We start from the raw sequence: 22614 nt of genomic DNA, 5'->3' as shown, positions 1-22614 counted from the left end.
CCCCAGAATCGTTTTCCATTGAATCCTCGCGCGTTCCCTCGTCCTCCTCTCTTCTGCCTCCTCCGTTTTGTCAGTACCCCCACCCAGGGAGCCCCCGCGGCGGGGAGGGCTGCACAGGGCTACGCGCGCGTCCCTTTTCTTGACCCGGGGAGCGCCGGGCGCAGAACCGGGAAGGGGGAGGGCCCAGGGAAACCGCCTCGGCCGCTGCCTCCGCCCCGGGTAGGGGCTGCTTGGGCTAGGGAAGAGGACCGGGAGGGGGGAGGGGAGCACGGACGGCACCCCGAGGTGCCCGCGGCCTCGGGTGGCGCCCCGCGTGCCTTCTCGCTGAGCGGGGCGCGCGGGATTCTGCCACCGGCGCCGCCCACCGCGGCCCACGCGGGCGGCGGCGGCGCGCGGAGGGGGGAGGCGGCGGGGGCCGGGGCAGCGGCGACGGGGTCCTGGCGTGGGCAGGCAGGGAGGGAGAGACTCGGGCCGCGGGCCACAGTGGATGGTTTCTAAAATGATCATCGAAAACTTCGAAGCGCTCAAATCCTGGCTCAGCAAGACCCTCGAGCCTATGTGAGTATCCGGGGATTATTTTCCTTTGGGGGGGGGGGAACTGAGACACGCGTGACCGTGTGTGTACATCATCCACTGCCGCTTTTTTCCGCTATCTCTTCCGGGATTCTGCAGGGGGTGGGGGGGGAGGGGAGAGAAGGCCAGGCCAGGCTACGCCAGGTCCGGGCTTCTTACACCTAGCTGCCTTCCGCCTCCACTCCCACCCGTGCCCCATGTGACTCCTGAGGTTTCGAACTACCTCCTAACTAAGCCCTTCGAGCTGTGTCCGGGCCCTCCTCCTGGGTCCCTCCCGTTACGCCTGCCGTTCCCCTTCCCCCGCGACACGCAACCACCCCCTCTCCTCCCTGTTACCTTTCTCTTGTGCTTTCTGTCCCTGCGTGGGGAATCCGAGCCCACCTCCTGCCCCCACCCCTTTCCCGCAGCCATTGTACACTGACGTCCTGACTGGTTACAATCCTTAAATGAAGTGCGGGGGGAGAGGGGCTTCGACTCCTCAATTCCGAGGTTGTCATGCCTGCTGAAAGGCCACGTCTCTCCTTTGCCATTGACCCCTCCTCTTTTCTTGGCTAGCAGATGTAACAGGTAGGTTACAGCTCCTGGAGAAGACCCTGCTCTCTCACCTATTGATGCTCTCCACCGTTCCCTTTCCTTCTCCAGGAGGGGGGGGAGGCGGTGTTTGGTTGTTACATTTAGGCTGAATATGGGCGGTTGGTGTTTTGGAGTATTTTAGGTAAGAAAGAATATTTAAATTTAAGAAATGCTCATTTGAAAATCTAAAAGGTAGAGAGACCAGCACTGAACAAAGTGTTTGTCAGAATTGTGTGTCGTAAAATAAAATAATAGAAACCCTTTCAGGCAGGGTTAAAAACAATTGCAAGATACAAGATTTTTCACTGTTAATGTTGGTATTATTGGTCTACGGAGTAATGAGATGTCTTAAACAGTTTAGGTATTTTTTAGTGCTTTTTTTCCCCCCTTTAAAAGCAGAGATCTTAACTATCGACAGATAAAATACCTTTAAGCTTATTCATACAACTTCTGTTGCTTTAACATTTAGTGCTTATTATACATATTTACATAGTTCTGGGTACTGGGAGAAGTACCCTTTTAGGTAAGACATGGCACTTAATGTAGGGGTATGGAGGGTATGTGCTGTATGTAGCACATGAATAATGTTAGAAACAATGATGTAAAAAAGATGCCAACTTAAGTACTGACTAGTTCCCTTTTCAAACATGCTTTCAGGTGTTCTGTCAGTTTTACAAATTTTCCCTTGTTCCTGACTTAGTAAAAGAAAAAATTATTAATTACCTATACTTTTAAAAATCTCATAGAAGTTATATTTTCCAAGTGTAATATAAACTCTTAGCTGCATGCTACTAAGCCTCTGCAGTCATTGTTTTTGTTAATGGTTGAGATGTATTTTAGTGTTGACCTAGAATTATTTTTGCCCACTTTGAGTCCTTACTAAAATTGATCATCCTTCCATCTTATTGGTCCTTTTTGACTGGATGCCTTGTTTATTTGTTCTTTAATAGGAGTGATTTTCTACCCAAGTTTACCAAGATTGTCTCCAGATACCTGTTAATATAGTTCTGTGCATAGATATATGTGTTTGTATGGATACATGTGTGTTGATAGGTACCATATTTTGTATAGATTTGTGTCTTTATTGTGGAAGAAAAGAATTAAAAAAATCAAAACCCACAAAGGTAGGGAGACTTGCTTTAGAGGTTGGACTCTTATCAGAAGCATATGTTGGACTATTAGTATAGGCTTAGTTTGAAAGTAAAATTAAAAGTTTCTATTGTCTGAATATAATTGTATTTGGGTATGGTAATTGGTGTGTGTGTGTGTGTGTGTGTAACCAGGTTGTAAATTATTTGAAAATGCTAGGTTGGATTTTTTTTTTTAATGCTATTTTAAACTTCCACTTTTTACGCTATTTTATTCTTGTAATTTACCTTATTTTTTTTATCCATTTTCCAAAGGGTTGGTTTTGTTTTGCTTTTTAAATTAATATTTAATTCCACATAGAGAGGCCTTAAAGACAACAAGAAGACATTTTTTGGGAAGAATTTTCTTTCCCCCTCACTGCCTAGATTTTTTAAAAAGTTTTAAATTGAGGCTTTTTCTACTCAGATTTTTTTATTAACAGAATTAAAATTTTTTTTCTGGTTCTTCATATCTTTAAATATGCTATATGTGATACTTTCAGAATTTTAGAGCTGATAGCTTGTTTTGAAGAAATTGAAATAGAGAGGTTAAGTGTCTTGCTCAGTTTCAAAACTTGCTTTGTGATAGAACCTGGGCCTTTTGACTCTACGTTATGGTACAGTATAATGCTTGTTGAATGACAAATCCTAATTAAAAAAAATTGTTTTTAGTGTTTTGACAGTTTAGATGGGTTAATGAAATTTAATAGGGGTAAATATAAAGACTTAGACTTGGGTTCAAAAACTTGAAACTTTCTGACTTCAGGATGAGGGCTATGAATCTAGACAAGTGTTCCAAGGAGAAAGAGCTAGTTTTTAGCAGATTGCAGTCTCAATTTGAATTGACTGTGCCATGACAGCTAAAAATTGATTGTGCATGGTCAATTTGCAGTGTTAATTTTAGGAAGAGCTTTGAGAAGCTAGCACAGGATACAGGATAGTCCTAGCACAGGCACAAGATAGTCCTGAAGACCATGACTTGCAAAGAAAAGTTCAAGGAACTTAAAATAATTTATTTAATTTGGAGAAGGAAAAAATAAAAACCCAAGAGCAATGATAGCTATCTTCAATTATTTTTAGGGCTATTAGATAGAAGTGGACTTGTTCTCTTTGACCCTAGAGAACAGAACCAGGAAGTTGGGTCAGTGTAAAGAAGAATTCCCAAAGAAGCTATACACAAGTGGAATGGGCTGGCCCTGGAGGTAGTCATCCCCTCTTCAAGAGTTCTTCAAGATCCTAACCTGAGAAATTGTATGGAGACATTATTAGTATCTTTCTTGTTTTCTTGTTACTGCACCTTTTTCACTACCATAAAATTGCCCTCTATCTAAATTCAGTTCAACAGATATTTAATGTGGACTATATGTTTTAAGCACCTGACCTTAGGTGACCTTTTAGGATATGTCAGTTCCACATCTTCAATTTCTATCACCTATTCTCCCCTCACACTGCCACTACTTTGCTTCAGACCCTGATCATCCCTCACCTAGAATATTGTAGTAATCAACTGCTTAATTGATCTTGCCTCAGTTCTCTCTTTTTTCAGTCGTATCTTCCACTGCTTAAGTAATTTTCCTAAAGCACAGGTCCGACCATATTACTCTTGGATCAGTTAACACTGGTTTCCTATTACTTCAAGCATCAAATATAAACCCCTCTGGCATTTAAAACTCTTCATAGTGTGGTTGCAACTTACTTTTGAGCCTTGTTAATCATTACTCACCTTCCAGTACTCTGGTCCATCTACACTGGTCTTGGTGTTCCTCATACTCTTCCTTTGCACAGGCTATCCCCTTTCTCTGGAATGCATTTTTTTTTTTTCACTTCACCCTTAGAATCCAAGTTTCCTTCAAAGCTCACTCCAGTGTCCCTTTCTACATGAGAGGCATGTCCTGATTTCCTAGCCTCCCACAGAATACCTTGTATTTATTTTGGGTATATTTTGTAAAATGCATATATGTGCATGTTTTCTCCCCTCAATAGAAAGTAAGCTCCTTGACGTCAGAGACTGTTAAGTCTTTTATTTATGCCTCTGTATCTTTTAGCACCTGGCACAGAGAGACATTATTAGTATCTTTCTACCTTTCTTGTTACTACACCTTTCTTGATTTCACCTGTATTGATTTCTTGTTCTTTGTTTAAGGAAACATAACAGAATATATTATATAGTGGTTAGTGTGGTAGCTAGTCTACAAGGTGCTATGATGATAATTCTTGTCTCAAAAGTAGTCAATCTTGCCTGATTTCCAGAGCTTATACTTTTCTTTGTGTGGTACACTGAGTGGGTAGAGTGCTGGCCCTAGCGTCAGGAGGACCTGAGTTCAAATGTGACCTCAGATACTTACTAGCTGTGTGATATTTTAGGAATAATAGTTAGCACCTATCTAGAAGGGTTGTTATGAGGCTCAAATGAGATAATATTGTCAAATGCTTGAAGACATAGTGCCTGGTACATAGTATGTGCTTAATTAAAATTTGTCCTCCTTCCCTTCTTCCATCTCTTCTGTAACCTGACTACATAAATTATGTTCTCCATTGACTCCTTGATTTTTTCTGTAGATGTTTTCAAATATTCATCATAAAAAACACTGACAAGAACTTTTCTTTAGCTTTCTTCATCTCTTCATTTACTTACCTAGCTATTTTAAAAATAAATTTTATTGTCATTGAATCCGTACAAGTCTTGTGTGCTTTCATAGATTCATCCCCAGATATCTTTTGTATTTTTGCAGTTAGTTGGAGTGGAACTTGCTTTTCTATTATAGTTTTGTTATTATTACATAGAAATGCAGTTGATTTTTGAGGGTTTATTTTGTAGACTGAAACTTTGCTGAAGGTATTGTCTCAGTGTCTTTGCTGATTCCCTAGGATTTTCCAACTATACTGTCAGCAAATAATGGTAGTCTTTATGCCTTTAATTTCTTTTTCTTGTTTTATGGCTGTTGCTAGCCTTTTCAAAACTATCAAATAATAGTGGGGGAACTTAACGTTAAATTTTTCTCCATTTTGCTGCTCAACTTTGTACAAGGCTAGTTATACAACTGCCACCTTTACTTCCTCATCTCTCTATAACCCTTTTCCAGCTACCACCCCCACAGCACTTTACTGTACATTTCTTGGGGTATTTTCTTGAAATATTAAAATTTGAGTTGGAAATGACTTGAGAGGTAATATAATCCTGTGGTCTATAAAGTGGGCCGTGGCTTGACCTCAAGAGATGTGTGGTTAATCAATCAGAAGATGGGAAGATAGATTACATCTTTGCCTCCTTATGATGGTTGCAGGGTTTGCCTCCAGTAAAAGCACAGCTACTTTAATCCCCAGCCCACTTTTCCCCTTTACTACACAAGTTAATATCTTTCTCTCTGGAGAAGTTCAGTGCTTGAGCCAATCATAAGGTAACACCTTGTGAGGGTGGTGAGTGACCAGAAAGAGTCACATCTTGCCTTCATTTTTGGAAGATTATACAGGAAGAGCATGCACATGAAGCATCATGACTCACAGATGATATTTTAATTATATTATCTTTCCCTTAAACCAAAACCCCCCTGAACATACCAATTTTTCTTTGTAATCTTGGTGTCATATTGACTCTTCACTCTCTCTTACCACTCATGTCCCTTCATTTGCCAAGTGTGGTCATTTTTACCTCCCCAACATCTCTCAAATTTGACACTAATAAGCACTATCCTTATTTAGGCACTTATTATCTCTCACCTATAATATTGTAATAGCAATCAATTAACAAATACATGTTCAGTACTTAGGAAGAAATGAAGAAATTATTGCTCACAAGGAGCTTGCTTTTTAATGGGGGAGACAAGTACAAATCAAAATATATACAGTTTAAATATAAAGTTAATAAATGCAAAATATGCAGAGTAGCAATACCACCTGGTTTAGGAGGGAGAGCCCCAGCACTTTTAGGGATCAGGAAAAGCTTCATTTAGAAGATGGTGCTGGAGCTACATTTCAAGGGAAGAGAGGGACTCTTGAGTTGGAGTTCATTCTAGGCAAGGATAGTCAGTGCAAAGGTATGGGAGATGTAGTGTACCCTGTGTGAAGAATAGAAGGCTAGCTTAACTGGATTGCAGAGTATGAGATGGAAAGAGTGCTGTCCAGTGAGATTAGGAATATGGGTTAGAATTAGGCTCACCTCTTTGACATGTTTCACTTCACTAACTCCAGTCCATCTTATAATAGCTGCCAAAGTGATGTTCCTAAACCACAGGTCAGACCATGTTTCTCCCCTAGTCAGCTCCTTATTGACTGTAGGATCATTTCTCTTTATCTCATATATTTTAAATGTTTATTTTTTTAGTTTTGTAATGTATTGTTAGTAGAGTAGGACATATGCATAATTTATAAATAATTAAATATAAACATCAGGGGCACTTAAAAGATTTTTTACTCGTAAATGTATGTAATCAAAACAGTTTGGAGAATACTGATATGGCCTTGCCCTCATGCCAACATTTGTACCCCTATAGCATCTCTTCATGAATAATCATCCTGAATCTTCGTGAACACCTCCAGTAACATATCTATATCTGTATATCTCTATGCAAATAAAAGTTATGTTTATTATGTGCCAGATATGTGCTACTTGTCTAAAGTTGTGAAGAACCTTCTGTTCTACCTTTGGGCAAAACCAAAAATCAACTTCCAAATAGAGGCTGGGAGAAGCATGATTAACACCTTTGCCCTTTAAATTCTAGTGTTTCCTTATTACTTCTAGGACTAACTCTGAAGTTTTATTAGGCATTTAAGGTTCTTTGCATTCTAGCTCCTTCCTACCTTTCTAATCTTAGCTTAGACTTCACTTCTTTCCATGCATTCTCTGATTCAGGGACACTATTCTACCTGTTGTGGATTGTACCTTTCTTTGCCTTTTACTTTGTTCCCAATGTTTAGAATGCTCTTCTTACTTCCCACTCTTAGTTTCCCTGACTTCAAAGTTCAGCTTAAATGCTACCTTCTTCAGGAAGTGTTTTCCTGTCTTTCCAGCTTACTAGCATCTTCCCCTCTTAGAGGAACTTCATTTATTTGGTATATGTCTTATACATACCTAGTTTTACACACACACACACACTCTCTCTCTCTCTCTCTGTCTCTCTCTCTCTCTCTCTGTCTCTCTGTCTCTCTCTCTCTCTCTCTGTCTCTCTCTGTCTCTCTCTCTCTCTCTCTCTCTCTCTCTCTCTCTCTCTCTGTCTCTGTCTCTGTCTCTCTGTCTCTCTCTCTGTTTCTGCCATTAGAATGTGAACTACTCACATTCCCAAGGGAGTCCCTGCCCTCTAGGGCAGGAGATGAGTTGGGGTTTTTAAAAAAAATTTCTTTGTCTCTCAAGCATTTAGCTTCATGCCTGTCATGTAATAAAAATGCCAACTGCTTGTTGACTGACTGAAAACAGAAGACTGTCATAGGGAGGAGAATGATAGCTTTCTCTATGTATTTGAATGGCTATCGTGTTCAAAAGATTAAACTTACTTTGATTGGTTCAAGAAGGCAGAGCCAGTAGTAATGGGTGGGAACAGCATATAGGCAGATTTTGGCTTCATTCAAAAAATTGATTTTTTTTTTTTTTATATTACCACCACTCTGAAATATCCTCCACTCCCCCCCCCCCCCCCCCAGTGACCCAGTCTTTTTTTTTAAAAAGGAGGAAATGAAATTTTTGGCAAAACTAACAGATATTTTGCCAGTATATGCAGTGTTCCATGTTAGTAGTTCCTGGTATTAGCAAGAAAGGAGAGAGGTGAATTTTCTCATCTTTTCTCCTTGGCCAAGCTTGAGCACCATAATTATGCATCATTCAGCTTTGTGTTATTCTTTTACATTGTCACTGGGAATTTTTTCCCTGGTTCCAATTTCTTCTCATATGATTTTGACATCCTTGGAGGTGTGTCACCACGGAATCTATGAATTAGAGAGTATTTTATAGGCAAACAACATAACGACATTTTAGGCACTTTTTTTTTTAGCATAATTGCAAAATGCTTTCCAGAATTGTTGAACCTATTCACAGTTCCCATCATTGTATCTTTATGTAGTCCCCAACATTGACTATTTCTATTTCTGTCTTAGCCAATTTTCAAAATTGTAAGGTGAGGGGCGGCTAGGTGGAACAGTGAATAGAGCACTGGCCCTGGAATCAGGAGGACCTGAGTTCAAATCCAGCCTCAGACGTTTAACACTTATCAGCCGTGTGACCTTGGGCAAGTCACTTAACCCCAATTGCCCTGCCCTCTCCCCTCCAAAAAACAGAACCCCCCCCAAAAAAAAAACCAGAGCTAAATCGTAAGGTGAAAATTTAGAATTGATTTGCTTTTCATTGCTGTTATCAATTAGTGATTTAGACCCATCTTTTGAATGGTTGTTAGTAGTTTCCATTTCTTTTGAGAAATGTTTTTGTGTATCCTTTGGCCTTATCCTTTGAAAAATGGCTTATTTTTGACTTGTTCCATATATATATATATCTTGGATATAAGACCCTTATGTGAGATATTTGATGCAAAGGTTTTTTCCCCCCAGTCATCAGCTTCCCTAATCCAAAATGCAGTAATTTTGTTCATCATTTTTTCAATTTGCTATAATTAAAATGATCTTATCTTTTATGATCATCTCTAATCCTTATTTTGAGCTTGATTTGAGGGAAATCTATTTCTTCAGCAATTACAGCTGGCTTTAAGTGGCCAGGTTTGCCTTTATCTCAGTATTCACTTGGAGCTTGCTCTTCTCACAATCCCTTGACATCATTCCCCATTCTCACTATATTTTTTTCAATTCTCTGATGAAGAGATGGCCATAATCTGTCCTTGTCTTCCTCAGGAGGTTGCTTCAACATTCCTCTATAATTTTCAGCCTCTCCATTTTTACTGGTTTCTTCCCTGTTGCCCAGGTCTCTCTTATTCTTAAAAAACTCCTGCTAGCACCTACTGTCTTTTCAAGGTATTGTTCAATATCTCCCTCATTTCACAGCCAAAATCCTAGAATAGCTGTTTACTCTTATTACTTTTTTTTTTTTTTTAGTTTAAGATGTCTATTAGAAATCCAGATTGAAATGTCTGGTAGGCAGTTGGTGATGAGACAGTGGGGATGGATGTGTCAATCTAGGAATCATTTACTTACAGATGATAATCCATGGAAACTGATAAGGTGACCAGGGGAGAGCATATGGAGGGAGAATAGGACCCATGATAGAACCTTGGGGGATCATTTATAGTTAGGTACCAAGGAGAGAGTAGTGTCGGGAAAACCCAGAGAGGTGAGATTACACTAGAGGAAAGAGTGTCAATCACAGCAGTCAATTTCTAACAAATAGGTTAAGAAAGATGAGGGAAAAAACCACAAAAAACATCAGATTTGGTAATTAAGATGTCATTGGAGACTGCTTTGGAGAAAGCAGTTATATTTTAGTGATAAGGTTGGAAGCCTGTTTGATGAGGGTTGAGGAGTGAGTAAGAGAAGTGGAGGCAAGAATTGTAGATAACTATTTCCAGGAGTTGGTCTGGATAGAGGTAGGAGATAGTATAGTAGCTTAAAGGGCTTAGGGTTGAATGAAGGTCTTTTAAAGATGGAGGAGATTTGAACATGTTTTAAGAGGCAGTAGGGAACGAACCATTAGAGTTTGAAAATTTGCTAATTGGCTAAAGATATGGGAGGTGTTGGCATCAAGGGCACATGTAGAGGTGGGTGTTGACCTTGGCAGAGAGAAGGAAAACCTGTGTTCAAATCCTACCTCAGATACTTATCCCCTGCTCCACATCTCAGTTTCTTCATTTGTAAAAGGGGGATGAATACCTACTGACAGGGTTATGTTGTTTTTAAATCTTTTCAGTCATGTCCCACTCTTCTTGACTCAGTGTGGGGTTTTCTTGACAAAGATATTGGAGGGATTGATATTTCATTCTCCCCCTCATTTTATAGACGAGGAAACTAGGGTTAGGTGACTTGCTCAGAGTCACAGGGCTAGTGTCTGAGGCCTGATTGGAACTCAGAAAGAGGAGTCTTTCTGACTCCAGGCCCAGCACACTATCCACTGTACCATCTAGCTGCCTTGATAAGGTTATAGTGAGGATCAAATAGGATAATGTAAAAGCACTTTGCAAACCTTAAAAGAACTATAAAAGTGTTATATATATGTATTGTTACTTGATCTGAGTAAGGGTTCTGAGCTCTTAACTTCCCAGTTGTATTTATTTGTATTTTCCAGGTTTTTTTCAGTGTTTACTGGCCTCTTTTTTTTTAGCTAGGCAGTGATATTAAAATCATGTCCCTTAACATAAAAGCACAAATTTTGAAACCTCTGATGTGGGGGAAAGATCTTTTTATTAGGAGCAAATACTTAAAAAAATATTTATTTTAGTTTATTGTGAATTCTATCTTCATTTTAGTTTAAGCATAAATTTTTAAACTTTAAAATTAAATAGAAATTCTGAGGCAGTGTTACACAAAGGCTAGAGGTTTGCCTTTGAAATTAGGGGCATCTGTCTCAAATCCTACTTCTGATATTTAATTCCATAGTTTCCACAAGCATTTCTATAAAGTCAGAGTTTGAGTGGTTGCTGATCTGCATTAATAAAGGGAGTGTCTACACTGTAAGTTTAATGAAATTATAAGTCTAGGCCAAAAATAAAATGTAAAATAATTTTAATTTTAAAATAGCTAATTTTTTATAGCTAAATTTAAAATAGCTAAAAATAGCCATACTCTTTCTTAGGTTCTTTTCAGTATTTGCCTTTTTATTTCTGAATGGTGTAAACAGTTTTCTTTTTTCTATTTTATTTTTAGTTACCTACAGTTAAAATTACTTATCTTTTGCAATTTGCTTAGTTCTTTTTTTTTTTGGTTAATAATTTATTTCTTTAGCCATATCTATGAAAGATAGTTCATCATGCTCTCTTCTAATTTGTTTATGGTATGTGCTTTAATATTTAGATAGTGGATCCATTTTGAGTTTGTGGGATATGGTGCAAGCTGTTGGCCTAAATCTAATTTTTGTCAGAGTGCTTTACAGTTTTTCCAAGCAATTTTTATCAAGAGATCTCATTCTCAGGGAATTTTTGTTTAATTCTACTGATAGTGTTTTAATGGTTACTAATTTATAATAGAATTTAAGGTCAGGATATGTGCAGTTCTTTAAAAAAAATCATTATTATAGATGTTTTCTTCCAAATGATTTTTTAAATTTTGTCTAGGTGTATAAAGTATCCCCTTGGTATTTTGATTATTTAGAGAAATAAATCTCCAGACTAATTTAGGTAGTAAGTTAGAGAAATGTTTTGAGTCTCACATTATTGTTCACTTACAGGGATAATTTTTATTGAACTTAGCCCTCTATTCATACTCCCAACTCTTAGCATAAAAACATAAGAATACAGCTGCATTTAATCATGATTACTGTGATTGATGATCACCTATTTATTCTTGATAAGAAATTGGCAGTGTAGTGAGAAAAGCCTTGATACTGTTGGAGTTGGGTTTTTTTTGGCTATTAAAGTTTTCTGCCATGCTTTACTTTGATTGTTTATCTATTTTCCAGAGTTTTATATCTTACCAGCTTCCTTTTCCCAAGCATCCCAATAAGTTTTGTCCTTTTTGTTCTAATGGAAGAAAAGTTGCTGCAGACAGTCCTATTCACTTTTTTTTTTTTTTTAAAGAAAACAATACAAGGCCAGTGGCTTGAGTTCTCACGCTTCTGTATGAGAAAGGGGGAAAAGTGTACAGGCATCAGAAAATGAATTTTGAAATATTTCCTTCAGTTTTATACTGGATCAGATTTTTAATCAGTAAAAAAAAAAGGTAGTGGTTAGAACTCAAAACACATTTCTGTTGAGGGGAGAGAAGAGAAAAGGGAGTGAATGCTACATTTCTCCATTGGCCTCAAAAGTGCTCAGTTCACAATGGGATACACATGATATTCTATTTTATGAATGCCTTTGGGACACATACCATTTGAGGTATGACATTTGGCAACAGTAAGCATAGGAAAATTATTTGTTGAAATGCTCTTTTGTTACAATAAGAGTTTGACCTTTATTTTGGAGGTTTGGGAGGTATTCCATAATTGAGAGAGTCAATTTTATAGTAGGTGTCTTGCTTAATGGATCCCTTAAACAGTATGTGCTTGTTATATTATGCAAATTCCTGATTTGTAAGGAACTTTCGAAGCAAATTACATTCTGTTTTGAACTAGAAATAAAGTTAAGTATATTTGCCCACAGCTCCAAAGGTTCAAAACATCTTCTGTCAGTGAAAGATTAGATAGGTGGGAATGGAATATATATACTATAAGCCTGGACTAAGAAAACCTTGCATTGAGGAAAAGTTTCTGCCTTAATCTTCAGAAGAAGAGGCAACAATAAAATAGTTGAAAGAATTCTGGTTCAGAAACTCTAGTCAGCAGCATAATATATTTGAAAGAACTTATGGCCAAACTCTTGAGTGACTACATATTTCACTTAAAGACTATAGAATTCTGGAACTTGAAACAAAATTATGTCATCTATGAGTAAACCCAGAAGACCTCATAACTTGTAGCAGAGGTTCTTAACCTGGGGTCTGTGAGCTAAAAATATGTATATTTTGATAACTAATTATAACCAATCACTTATCAAAATATAAAGTATAAAAGCCTTTATAAATCTGTACATTTTATTTTATACATTTAAATCATTTTAAGAAGAGATCCAAAGACTTCATCACACTTTCAAAGGGTTCCGTGACACAAAAAAAATTAAGAATCCCTGATCTGTAGAAATTTTTTTTCCCTTTGGACTCTACTCTCTTTTTTCCTATGATATAGTAGTGACCTGTATTTGCTATAATTTTGTACATTGAGATTTCATTTTATACACTTTGAAGCAATGATTACTTTGTATCAATTTTATAGATTACTAAGTATGAAATGATGATTTAATTAATATGTACCATAGCAGATTGAAAATAGATATTAAATTCTTCCCCATGCTTATGTCCATTTAAAAATCTAAATCATGAATATTTGGAGGTGTAACTTGGCCCTGTGTCTCTGGAGAACAGTATCACTAAAACAACATACTTAAAAATTGTTTCATTCAAGCAAACTTGGTGGAAAGATTGTAACTACTAGGGCTTAGAGTTATACCACTATTTTGTGAGATAGAATCATCTCTGGACTCCTCACCTAGCCCAGGACTCCACAGAGGAATCCCTAGAGTCCTGCAGAGATCCTAGCTAGGTAGTTTTAACGTTATCTTATTGAATTTCATAGTCTCTATTTCCAGGCCAGACTGAGCCTTCCCTGAGGTCCTTTGGTATGAGAATGTCTTTAGGGTATTCTGCTTGGGTCTAGCCCTTTATCCCTTCCAGCCCTATCCTTATCCAAAAGAGTAGCCGCTTGGTTAAGCATAGCTTAAGAGAGAAGGCTGTTCTTAAGCAGGGCCAGCACAGCACTCTAGACCTGAGCCAAACAGAGCTTATGGCCTCTGGCCCAGTCCCAGCAGCTTCCAAACCCAGCATTAGCCTGGCAGAGAGAGAGGGCAGCCTTGGGATGTTCCAGGGTAGGACTAGTGGCTGAAGCCCAGCAAAAGCCTGAGGTAAAATCTAGTTTGATCAGTTCCAAAGCCTGTGCCAATAGGAACCCAGCATGAGAGTAGCTTTTGAGCCCAGAAGTCAGGGAAAAGGACTTCAGGCCAAGCCTATAGCAGAGAGAAGTACTGGAGCTCTATAATAAGAAGGAGCCCTCAATCAGAGCTCAGCAATTAGGGTAGCCCTAGCATCCCTTAAAAGAAGGAACTAATTTGACCCAGGGTACTTAGGAACTGTGTCTTGCCCACACCATTCAGTTTTGGAGCTTGGTTCAAGTTCATCTCTTCTTTAACCTAGCCCCTACCATTCAACTCCCCAATACACATATAATTCCTACAAGGAAAACTGAATACCATGAGGAAACACCTTGGTATGAGAGAAGTCTAAGGAGTAAACATGGAAGAGGATAATGAACCTTCAAGACCACCAGGTGTTCCCTTGAAAAAATTGCCTTGGTCCCAAGGAATTCAAGAAGATTTGGAAGAAATGAGATCCAGAATAGAAAATCTGAGAGGGAGAAAGACTGGCATGGAAAACTGGCACCTTAGAACAGATGGTGAAAGACAGACCTTATTTTAAGACCTGAATGTCATGAAAACTGGAATAAGCCAAAAGACTCAATAAGACAAGAAATATCAAAACAAAAGTCTAGATACCATTTCAGGAAATTATAAATGAAAACTAGCAGCCAAAGAGGAGTTCAAAACCAAGGAAGGTTTGTATGAAACTTGGCTACTGCTTCCAGTGAGAAGAGGAGAGCTTGGAATATTTTTAGCAAAACAAATAAAAAGTCATTTCATTATAAATCAGTGATGGTGAGAAGTAATAAAATGTCTGTTATCTCCTGGCTTTATCTCCGTTTCTGAAACAATTGTTACCAACAGATATAGAAAGAATAAAAGAATGCCAGAGCAAAGCTGTTTTTATGGGATGTAATACTTGCATGGTATGGTTAGAATTTTCATAGGAAGATACTTAAATCTTGAAAAACTGCTTTACAAGTAAATGAAGCTGTGGAAACTTTAAAAGGCATTTTGAAAAATTCGAGGTTTAGTTTTCTTTTTCCTTTACATCTCTCATGGGATGGAATCATCACTTCTCAGGTTCTTTTCATATTTCACACTGGTGCCTCTTCTTTCCACTGCCACCACACTAGATCAAACCCTTTTTACTATATTGGACTATTTCAATATCCTTCTAACAAAGCTTTTAACTTCTGCTTTGTATCCTGTCTAATCTAATCTTCACAGTCCTCTCAAAATAGCTTTCTTATAGCTCACTCCTTTGATCAAAACCCTCAATGACATATTGTCTATCCTGTAAAATACAAATTCCTTATCTGGTCATTCAAGGCTTTCCATAATCTGACACCTACCTTTCTAGTCTTATATTACTCCCAGAAAATCTTTGATCCAGTCAAACTGGACTACTTTTTAATTCATTTGCTTTCTTGTATCTCTTTCCTTCCCCCCCACCCTATCCCCAAAAAAGAATAAAGGAAAAAAGAAAATAAACACAGTCAAGAAAAATAAATTTCCAACCATGTCCAAAAATGGACTTCATTTTGCATATTAGTATATTTGCTGTTGGAGGTGGATAGCATTCTTCATTTTTGGTCCTCTGGAATTATGATTGATTGAATTCCTACATATCTTTTAAAGCACCATTCAAATGCTGCCTCCTTTATGAACTTTCACTTTGGACATTATATAGAACTTTATGTTTCTCCTTTGGATTTAATGTATATTAATTAAAGTCATGTATATGTTCTAGCAAGCTAGTAAACCATAAACTGCTTTGATGGAACAAAGTGCTCTTTGAAAACTTAATTTTTATTTATATTTACTTAATTTGAACATGACATTAATAAATACTAGGGCACCTCAGTAATACCATTTAAATGAGTTAATTATAAATAAAGCACTTTATAAACTATAAATTAATGTATAAATATTAGCTGTTGCTATTATCTGTCACTTATTTATCAATAAAGGAAAAAATGGTGGTTGACCATTGTTGGGTGGGGAAGGAAATAGTTACAGGTTCTATGGTTGGGGTTGTATTTTGTCCGTGTTTATAATTGGGAACTTCCTACTGTTTCTTTGGATGTAGAATGAACAGAAGGAGAAGAGGGAGATAAGGGAAAATTCTTGGAGTGAGACAACTTGGTTGTTGTGGTTTGGTGTCTGTAGGTGCCCTCCCTTTTCTATATTGTTTGTAGAATTGGTAAAAGGCAAACAGTAGGCTTGAACTTTATGTTCTGAATGTCTTGTATTCCCTGTTGATCAGTGGTCCAAAATTTCCAGCACTGATCATACCAAAAGAGAATGATGATTTCATACTTCAGGTTTGGTTGTGACCAGAGACCCTTCTATAGGAAGGACTGCAGTGACATGTTACTGTATCTTATCTTTCTGTAAATAGTTCCATCATCAAGTTTTTATCCTGTGATTGCAAGAAATTAAAAATAGAAATTGAGGCTTTTCAGTAGGTTCCTTGAAATATACTTTAAAAACTCCCAAACTTTGCCTAAAGTTTCTATTGGCTCTTTTTGTTACTAATATTATAGGTATTTCTGTTATTTCTGAGGCAGTATGCCATATTGGATAGACTTCTGGCCTTGGAATCAGGAAGACGTGGCTTCAAATTCTACCTCCATTGCATGCTGTGGAAAAATTAAAATCTGAGCCCAGGATAACTCTTTAAGACTCTTGAAGTTATAAATATGTTAGGGCCCCTAGTATGTGAGATAAATTTTTATATCACATTTTCCAGTGATGACATCACAGACCTTTGACTTATTTTTGTTAGTATGTGGATGACAGGGCTTTACCTTGTTTTCATTCTTAGCAGAATTAAAGCTTATCTGGTTATAAATGAACCTATATAGAGTCTTAGTTATCCTGTGGTGAGATATGAAAATTTTTAGGGCCTACCCTCTGCTATCCAGTTTTAACCATCGTTTCCTGTAGACTATGATCTTCTAGATCTCACCTTACTTCTGCTGAGGAAAACCTGTATGTTTTTCTTTTATTTTTTGCCTATATTTTGTTAAACCATCAAGCTGTTTTTAACAGACTAGTTTATGAAACTTTGCTCTTGTCTCTTCTTTACTTTTTTGATTATTCAGTCATCTCTCTGTATTAGGCAGGCATAGCCAGGACACAGGTTGGAGGAACTTAATGTGTAGCATATAGAAGTTTTCTCTGGCAGCCCAGTGCAGATGAAATCTCATCACCCTAATCCTATAGCAAAAATTTGTATGACAAAAGTATTATCAGGTCTCAGCTACAGGTCATCTGTCTTAAAAGAATAGTAAATGTATAACACCTTGCAAAGCTGTAGAGGATATGACCAGTATAATTGATTTTTTTTAAAACATTGAGATAAAAAGTTTCTCCCAGATTTTTTTGTTTTAAGTGTAGTGTTACATAAAAATCAAATAGTAAAAGAAGTCCTGCTGCCTTTTTCATATATGTAGTAATGCTCTTTTAAAATGTATTTTGACAAAGGACTTCCCCCATGGTTTTCTGTTTTGGTTATATACCCAGTTTCAATGTTAACATGTATAACATTCTAAAAACATATCAAAGGAAACACTACACACTAATTTCCACTCATTATACATACTAATAATTGATAAGCACACAGAGAATAGTATTTGTAATAGTTTCTTTTATGTCTGCAGTTATTTTCATTCATATACTTGTATTAAAACTTCTTTTTTGATTTTAGCTGTGATGCTGACCCATCCGCTCTGGCTAAATATGTTCTTGCTCTGGTAAAGAAGGATAAAAGTGAAAAGGAGCTGAAGGCATTATGTATTGATCAACTGGATGTATTTCTTCAGAAGGGTGAGTGGGAATTGTTATCCTTATTTTAATAAACTTCAAACATTTAAAAAAAATTAATTAAATCAAAATATAGGTAGAGCTAACATGAAAGACTGGGTCATGTTGCCATCTATAATCATGCCAACGTTTTATTTCAGCTTGGTCTTTTTTATTAATTGTGTAAGAAAGTTGCTGATACCAGAAAATGTGATATTATTTTAAAATTTTATTAATTAAAAATTAAAAAAGCATTATCAGAATGCTGGCATAAAGTAATTTATTACTGTGGAGTATCGGATGATTAATAACTTAGAATTGCCCCTTAACCCATAGGTTTTCTAATTTCTTGTTTTAGAGACACAGATATTTGTAGAAAAACTTTTTGATGCTGTGAATACGAAGAGCTACCTACCTCCACCCGAACAGCCATCATCAGGAAGTCTAAAGGTAGAATTTTTTCAACACCAAGAAAAAGATATAAAAAAGGAAGAGGTAGGAATTTGGGTCATATCTTACAAGCAGTTTAAGTTGTCCATATGACATCAGCATTGAACTATATGAATTTTATTTGCTATATCCTGTTGTTTTGGAGGCTTATATAATCATGCCATCATCATTATTATTATTACTATTACTATTATTATTATTATTATTACTAGGATCAGATTTGCAAAATATCTTCTTTATTCTGCAGTATTATTAGATGCATGTAATAAAAGAATCCCTCTTTAGTACAAGAGCCAAAAAAGTAAGACCTAATCTCAGACTGATGTAAAAACTCTTAACTTCAGACCTGAAGGATCCCTGAAATATCATTTTCTGTGTTTCATTTTTTTTTAGGACTTTTCCATTTTATTTACTGCTGTCAGTTAACACTGGAATTCTAGTAGCTGCTGCCTACTACTGTTTGAGTATTGCAGTGGCAAGCAGTAATAATTCATGGAAATCAACCCATCATGTGTGTTTAGTCAGAAACTATTATGTTATTAGATTTTTTTTCTTTTAGAAATATTTGGGGCAAGATGGGTAACAAGAAAGGGGGTAGGCCCCTTGCTTGGGGTGGATGGTATAATATTAACGGCGACAGAGAGAAAGTGGAACTACTCAACTGCTATTTTGCTTCCGTCTTCTCTGTCAAGGAGAATGATCTTCAGACTGGAAAGGATAGAACAAACATGGTTAAAAGGGAATTGGAGCCAAAGATAGGTGAGGAGATAGTGAGAGAGCACCTAGCGACTCTAAATGAGTTCAAGTCTCCTGGCCTGGACGAATTACACCCTAGGGTGCTGAAAGAACTCACAGATGTGATCGCTGAACCGCTGTCGGTGATCTTTGATGAATCGTGGAGAACGGGAGAGGTGCCGCGGGACTGGAGACGGGCAAATGTCCCAATTTTCAAAAAAGGGAAGAAGGTGGATTCCACAAACTACAGACCGGTGAGCTTCATGTTCATCCCAGGCAAAATTCTAAAACGGATTATTAAACAGATGGTTTGTGAGCGTTTAGAAAGGGAAGCAGTGATCACTCCGAACCAGCATGCGTTCTCTAAGAACAAGTCATGCCAGGCTAACCTCATTTTTTTTTTTGACTAGATTATTAGAGCATGGGAATACTATAGAAAAATATTATATCTGGATTTCAGCAAGGCATTTGACAAAGTTTCTCATGATATCCTTGTGGACAAGATGGAGAAATGTGGGCTGGACTATAGTACAGTTAGGTGGATTCAGACCTGGTTGAACGACTGGACCCCAATGTGTATTGATTAATGGATCGACGTGAACCTGGAGGGGAGGTCTTTAGTGACTTGCCAAAGTGCTTTTGTCCTCTGCCCTGTTCCATTCAGTATTTATATCAATGACTTGGATGAAGACATTGATGACATGCTTATCAAGTTTGCAGATGACATGAAGCGGGGTGGGATAGCTAATATATTGGATCACAGAATCAGGAACCAAAATACTCTCATCAGGTTGGAATGATGATCTGAATCTTAACAAGATCAAACATAAAAGGGATGTGTATAAAGTCTTGCACTTAGGTTGAAAAAAATGAACTGTGTAGAAGTTCAGATTGGGGATGATATGATCAGAAAGCAGTTCATATGAAAAAGAATAACATTTTTCTTAAGAAAGCTCAGCGTGAGTTGACAGTGTTAAATGGCCACCAGAAAAACTAATGCAGTCTCGGGCTGCAGTACTGGAAATATAGCATGTCCTAAACACGTCCTAAACATGTGCTAAACAAGAGGATAGTTCCACTGTATTCTGCCCTGGTCAGATCATAACCTCAGTATTGTGTTCAATTTGAATGCCTCATTTAAAGTTGAATGTAGAAAAATTGTAGTGTATTTGGGGAATGATAACTAGAATGGTGAGAGTACTGGAAACCATGTCTGAGCAACATTTAAATGAACTGAGGATTATTAGTGTGGAGAAAAAAAAACTGAGGGGGATATGATAGCTGTCTTTAAATAGTTCGAAGGGCTTTCATGTAGATAGAAGGGAAATTAAACTAATTCAGTGTAGCTCTGGGATATAGAACTAAGAGCAAAGGGTAAAATTTATAGGGGAAGCTCATGCTTACACATCATAAGACATAGAACTATATTAAAAGGAAATGGACTTCTCTGCAAGCTTACCATTACTGGTTGTGTTAAAGCAGGTAAATTGCTTGCTGTGGTTGTTATGGAAGAGACATACTTTCAGTCAGAGGACTAGCCATAATTCTTGAACTGCTCTTAGGTTACCAGTCAACTGTTGTTAATTTCATACACATTTGTATAAAGAAATGGGGTAGCCTACCTATATAACCTTGGCCCTGACAGGTGGTAAAGCTTGTCTAATAAGAGCATGAAGGTACTTGGTGTCTCAAGGTAGTCACTGATTGTAGGAACTAAATACCTAAAAATGCTAACAAATGTTTATTGAAATTTTTAAGTAGAATAAGGAAGACTTAGTTATTTCTCGGGTTGGAGTTTAAGAGTCTGGGTATAGACTTATTTTTTAAAGTAGGAATTGTGGTAGAGTAGCAAAGGTACAACTAAATAGGTTGCTTCTATTGAGGGAGTGCCATGAGGAATGTTGGCATGTGTCCTTTCTGGGGCCCTGTTTGACTCAAACACAAGTGTTATGGAAATTGTCTTTCCTTCATCCCTCTAAGCAACATCAGCTTTAATTTTCTTATCTTACTTGGTGGTACAGGGTAAGTCAGTCTTTAACTCTAGTGTCTTCTTAACCATTCCCTTCAAGCAACAACTGTGTATGACCTTTTTAGTCTGCCTTCATGTTAGAAAATGACACCAGCTAGTCACACCAAAAAAATTGATGGCCTTTGTGTCTGACATCATGTCAGTATTGGTTGAAGAACTAGAGGAACATAGGAATACTGCTGTACAAAAATAGAGGAGGTAAATCAATGCCAGTTCACATAAAGTAAGTGCTCTGGCAGGAGCTGGAGTGGGAAGCAAAATGTAGGGTCTGTTTTTTTCCTTCCCAAAATGTGGTTTAGGTTCCTCTGGATTTGTATTCAGAGATTCCTCCTGTGGGTCATCCTGCCATGAATTCACACTTAGGAATGCTCTAAGAATTACTGCTTCTGGTACTCTTGGGGTTAGGGAGAGAGATGAGAATGATTTTATCAAGAAGTCAGGTGTAGATTCAAGGAGCCAGTGAGAAAGAACCTCTTGGCTGTCAATACTTGAGGTCTCTGAACACAAGTTGAGGACCTAGCCATCCTTTGAGTTGTTCCTTCTGCCAAATTATATATCAAAACTTTTACCTCATCTGAACTGTTGATGTACCAGTTGCTACTTCATTGCCAACTTTTTGACTGTTGTTTGACTTAGTCCTGGTCTTTTTAGCCATTGCATTTTTTGGGTATCACTATCAGCTGGCCATCTAGGCTAACCATTATGGATTGTTTTTGGTGTAGGCAATGGAAATCCTCTATGACAGTTGCTTTCTAAGAGCTACTGGTCTAAATTATCTCTTGATTTAGGCTTTGAGTCAGAACAAAAGGGAAGACAGATTTAGGTGAGTTATATGTGTAACTTTGCTTGTTTTAAAGACTTTTTCCCCCCTATCTTCAAATAATGTTTGGAGATTAAAAATGATGCCAAAGAACATGGGGGTGGTGATAACATGAATACAAGCTGTAAAAGAAATTAGGAAATATAAAATTCATTTTTGATGGTTTGGTAGTTATTTGCCTTTGAAGAAGTTGTTAAAAATAGGGTGCCTGAGAAGAAAGATTAGCTAAATGTTACTCTTAGCTGTAGAATATGAGTTTATGTTTTAAAAAGTCTAAAAATAATGCCTCTGTAGTTATTTAGACATGATGGCAAAATGATACAAATTTTCTAACTGCCATATGTTCTAAGAAGAATAAACATAGCATATAACTCACATAACTAAAAAAATGAATCAAATTAGCCATTTTTGAGTTATGTATTATTTTTCCTTTGAAGACTTCAAAGTGATCATGATGGTTTATTTGGATAGAGGAGTAAGGGTAATTGGTCAGTTGATTAAAAAATTTCCTGGTAGACCATCTGTGTTTGGATTGTTAAATTTAGTTCTTAGTATCTGATTTTTACCATATTATGTTCAGTAATTATTTTAGTTTCCCCTAATTTGTGGTTGATTTAGGTTTATATATGTATTAATGCCCAACTCCAGAATTGTAACATTTTAAAAAAGATGCCTGGCTTTTTAAAGTATAATTGCACTTAAATAATCTTACATTGTAAGCAAAATTTACTTTGGCCTAAAATTAAGAAATATCTCATTTAAAAAAATAGCCCTTTAAATAATTCTCTGAAAAGAATTATATTAGAGGAATTGATAAAAGTAACAATTCTTGCAAAATTGAACCTGTGATTTTCCAGCATTTTTTCATTTTTGGAGAAATGTTTAGCAAAATGTGATACTTTTAGAGAA

The 22614-nt window shown here is 37.2% G+C and overlaps 1 protein-coding gene across 17 annotated transcripts in view; it reads left to right on the top strand.

Moving 5' to 3' along the window:
- Window positions 1–401: 401 nt before the first annotated feature.
- RBM26 (RNA binding motif protein 26) overlaps window positions 402–22614 on the top strand; it is a 105209-nt gene continuing 82996 nt past the window's right edge. For 12 of the 17 annotated variants that reach the window (XR_011163276.1, XR_011163275.1, XR_011163273.1 and 9 more), the window contains exons 1-4: window positions 402–558; window positions 17577–17695; window positions 18030–18166; window positions 18814–19110. Coding sequence is in view for 9 of the 17 variants with exons in the window: in XM_069062652.1 (XP_068918753.1) it covers window positions 488–558; window positions 17577–17695; window positions 18030–18166; window positions 18814–19110 (624 nt within the window). In the remaining 8 variants the exon portion in view is untranslated. The remainder of the gene's footprint in view (window positions 559–17576; window positions 17696–18029; window positions 18167–18813; window positions 19111–22614) is intronic. The other 5 variants (XM_069062656.1, XM_069062654.1, XM_069062653.1 and 2 more) reach the window with 3 other exon arrangements.

Source organism: Petaurus breviceps, unplaced genomic scaffold (assembly GCF_028583685.1).
Source record: "Petaurus breviceps papuanus isolate PSGF00001 unplaced genomic scaffold, PetGlider_PUasm1.0 90491, whole genome shotgun sequence".
NCBI lineage: Eukaryota > Metazoa > Chordata > Mammalia > Diprotodontia > Petauridae > Petaurus > Petaurus breviceps.
The sequence above is the reverse complement of the archived record's forward strand: the minus strand, read 5'-3'. Positions and strand labels throughout refer to the sequence as shown.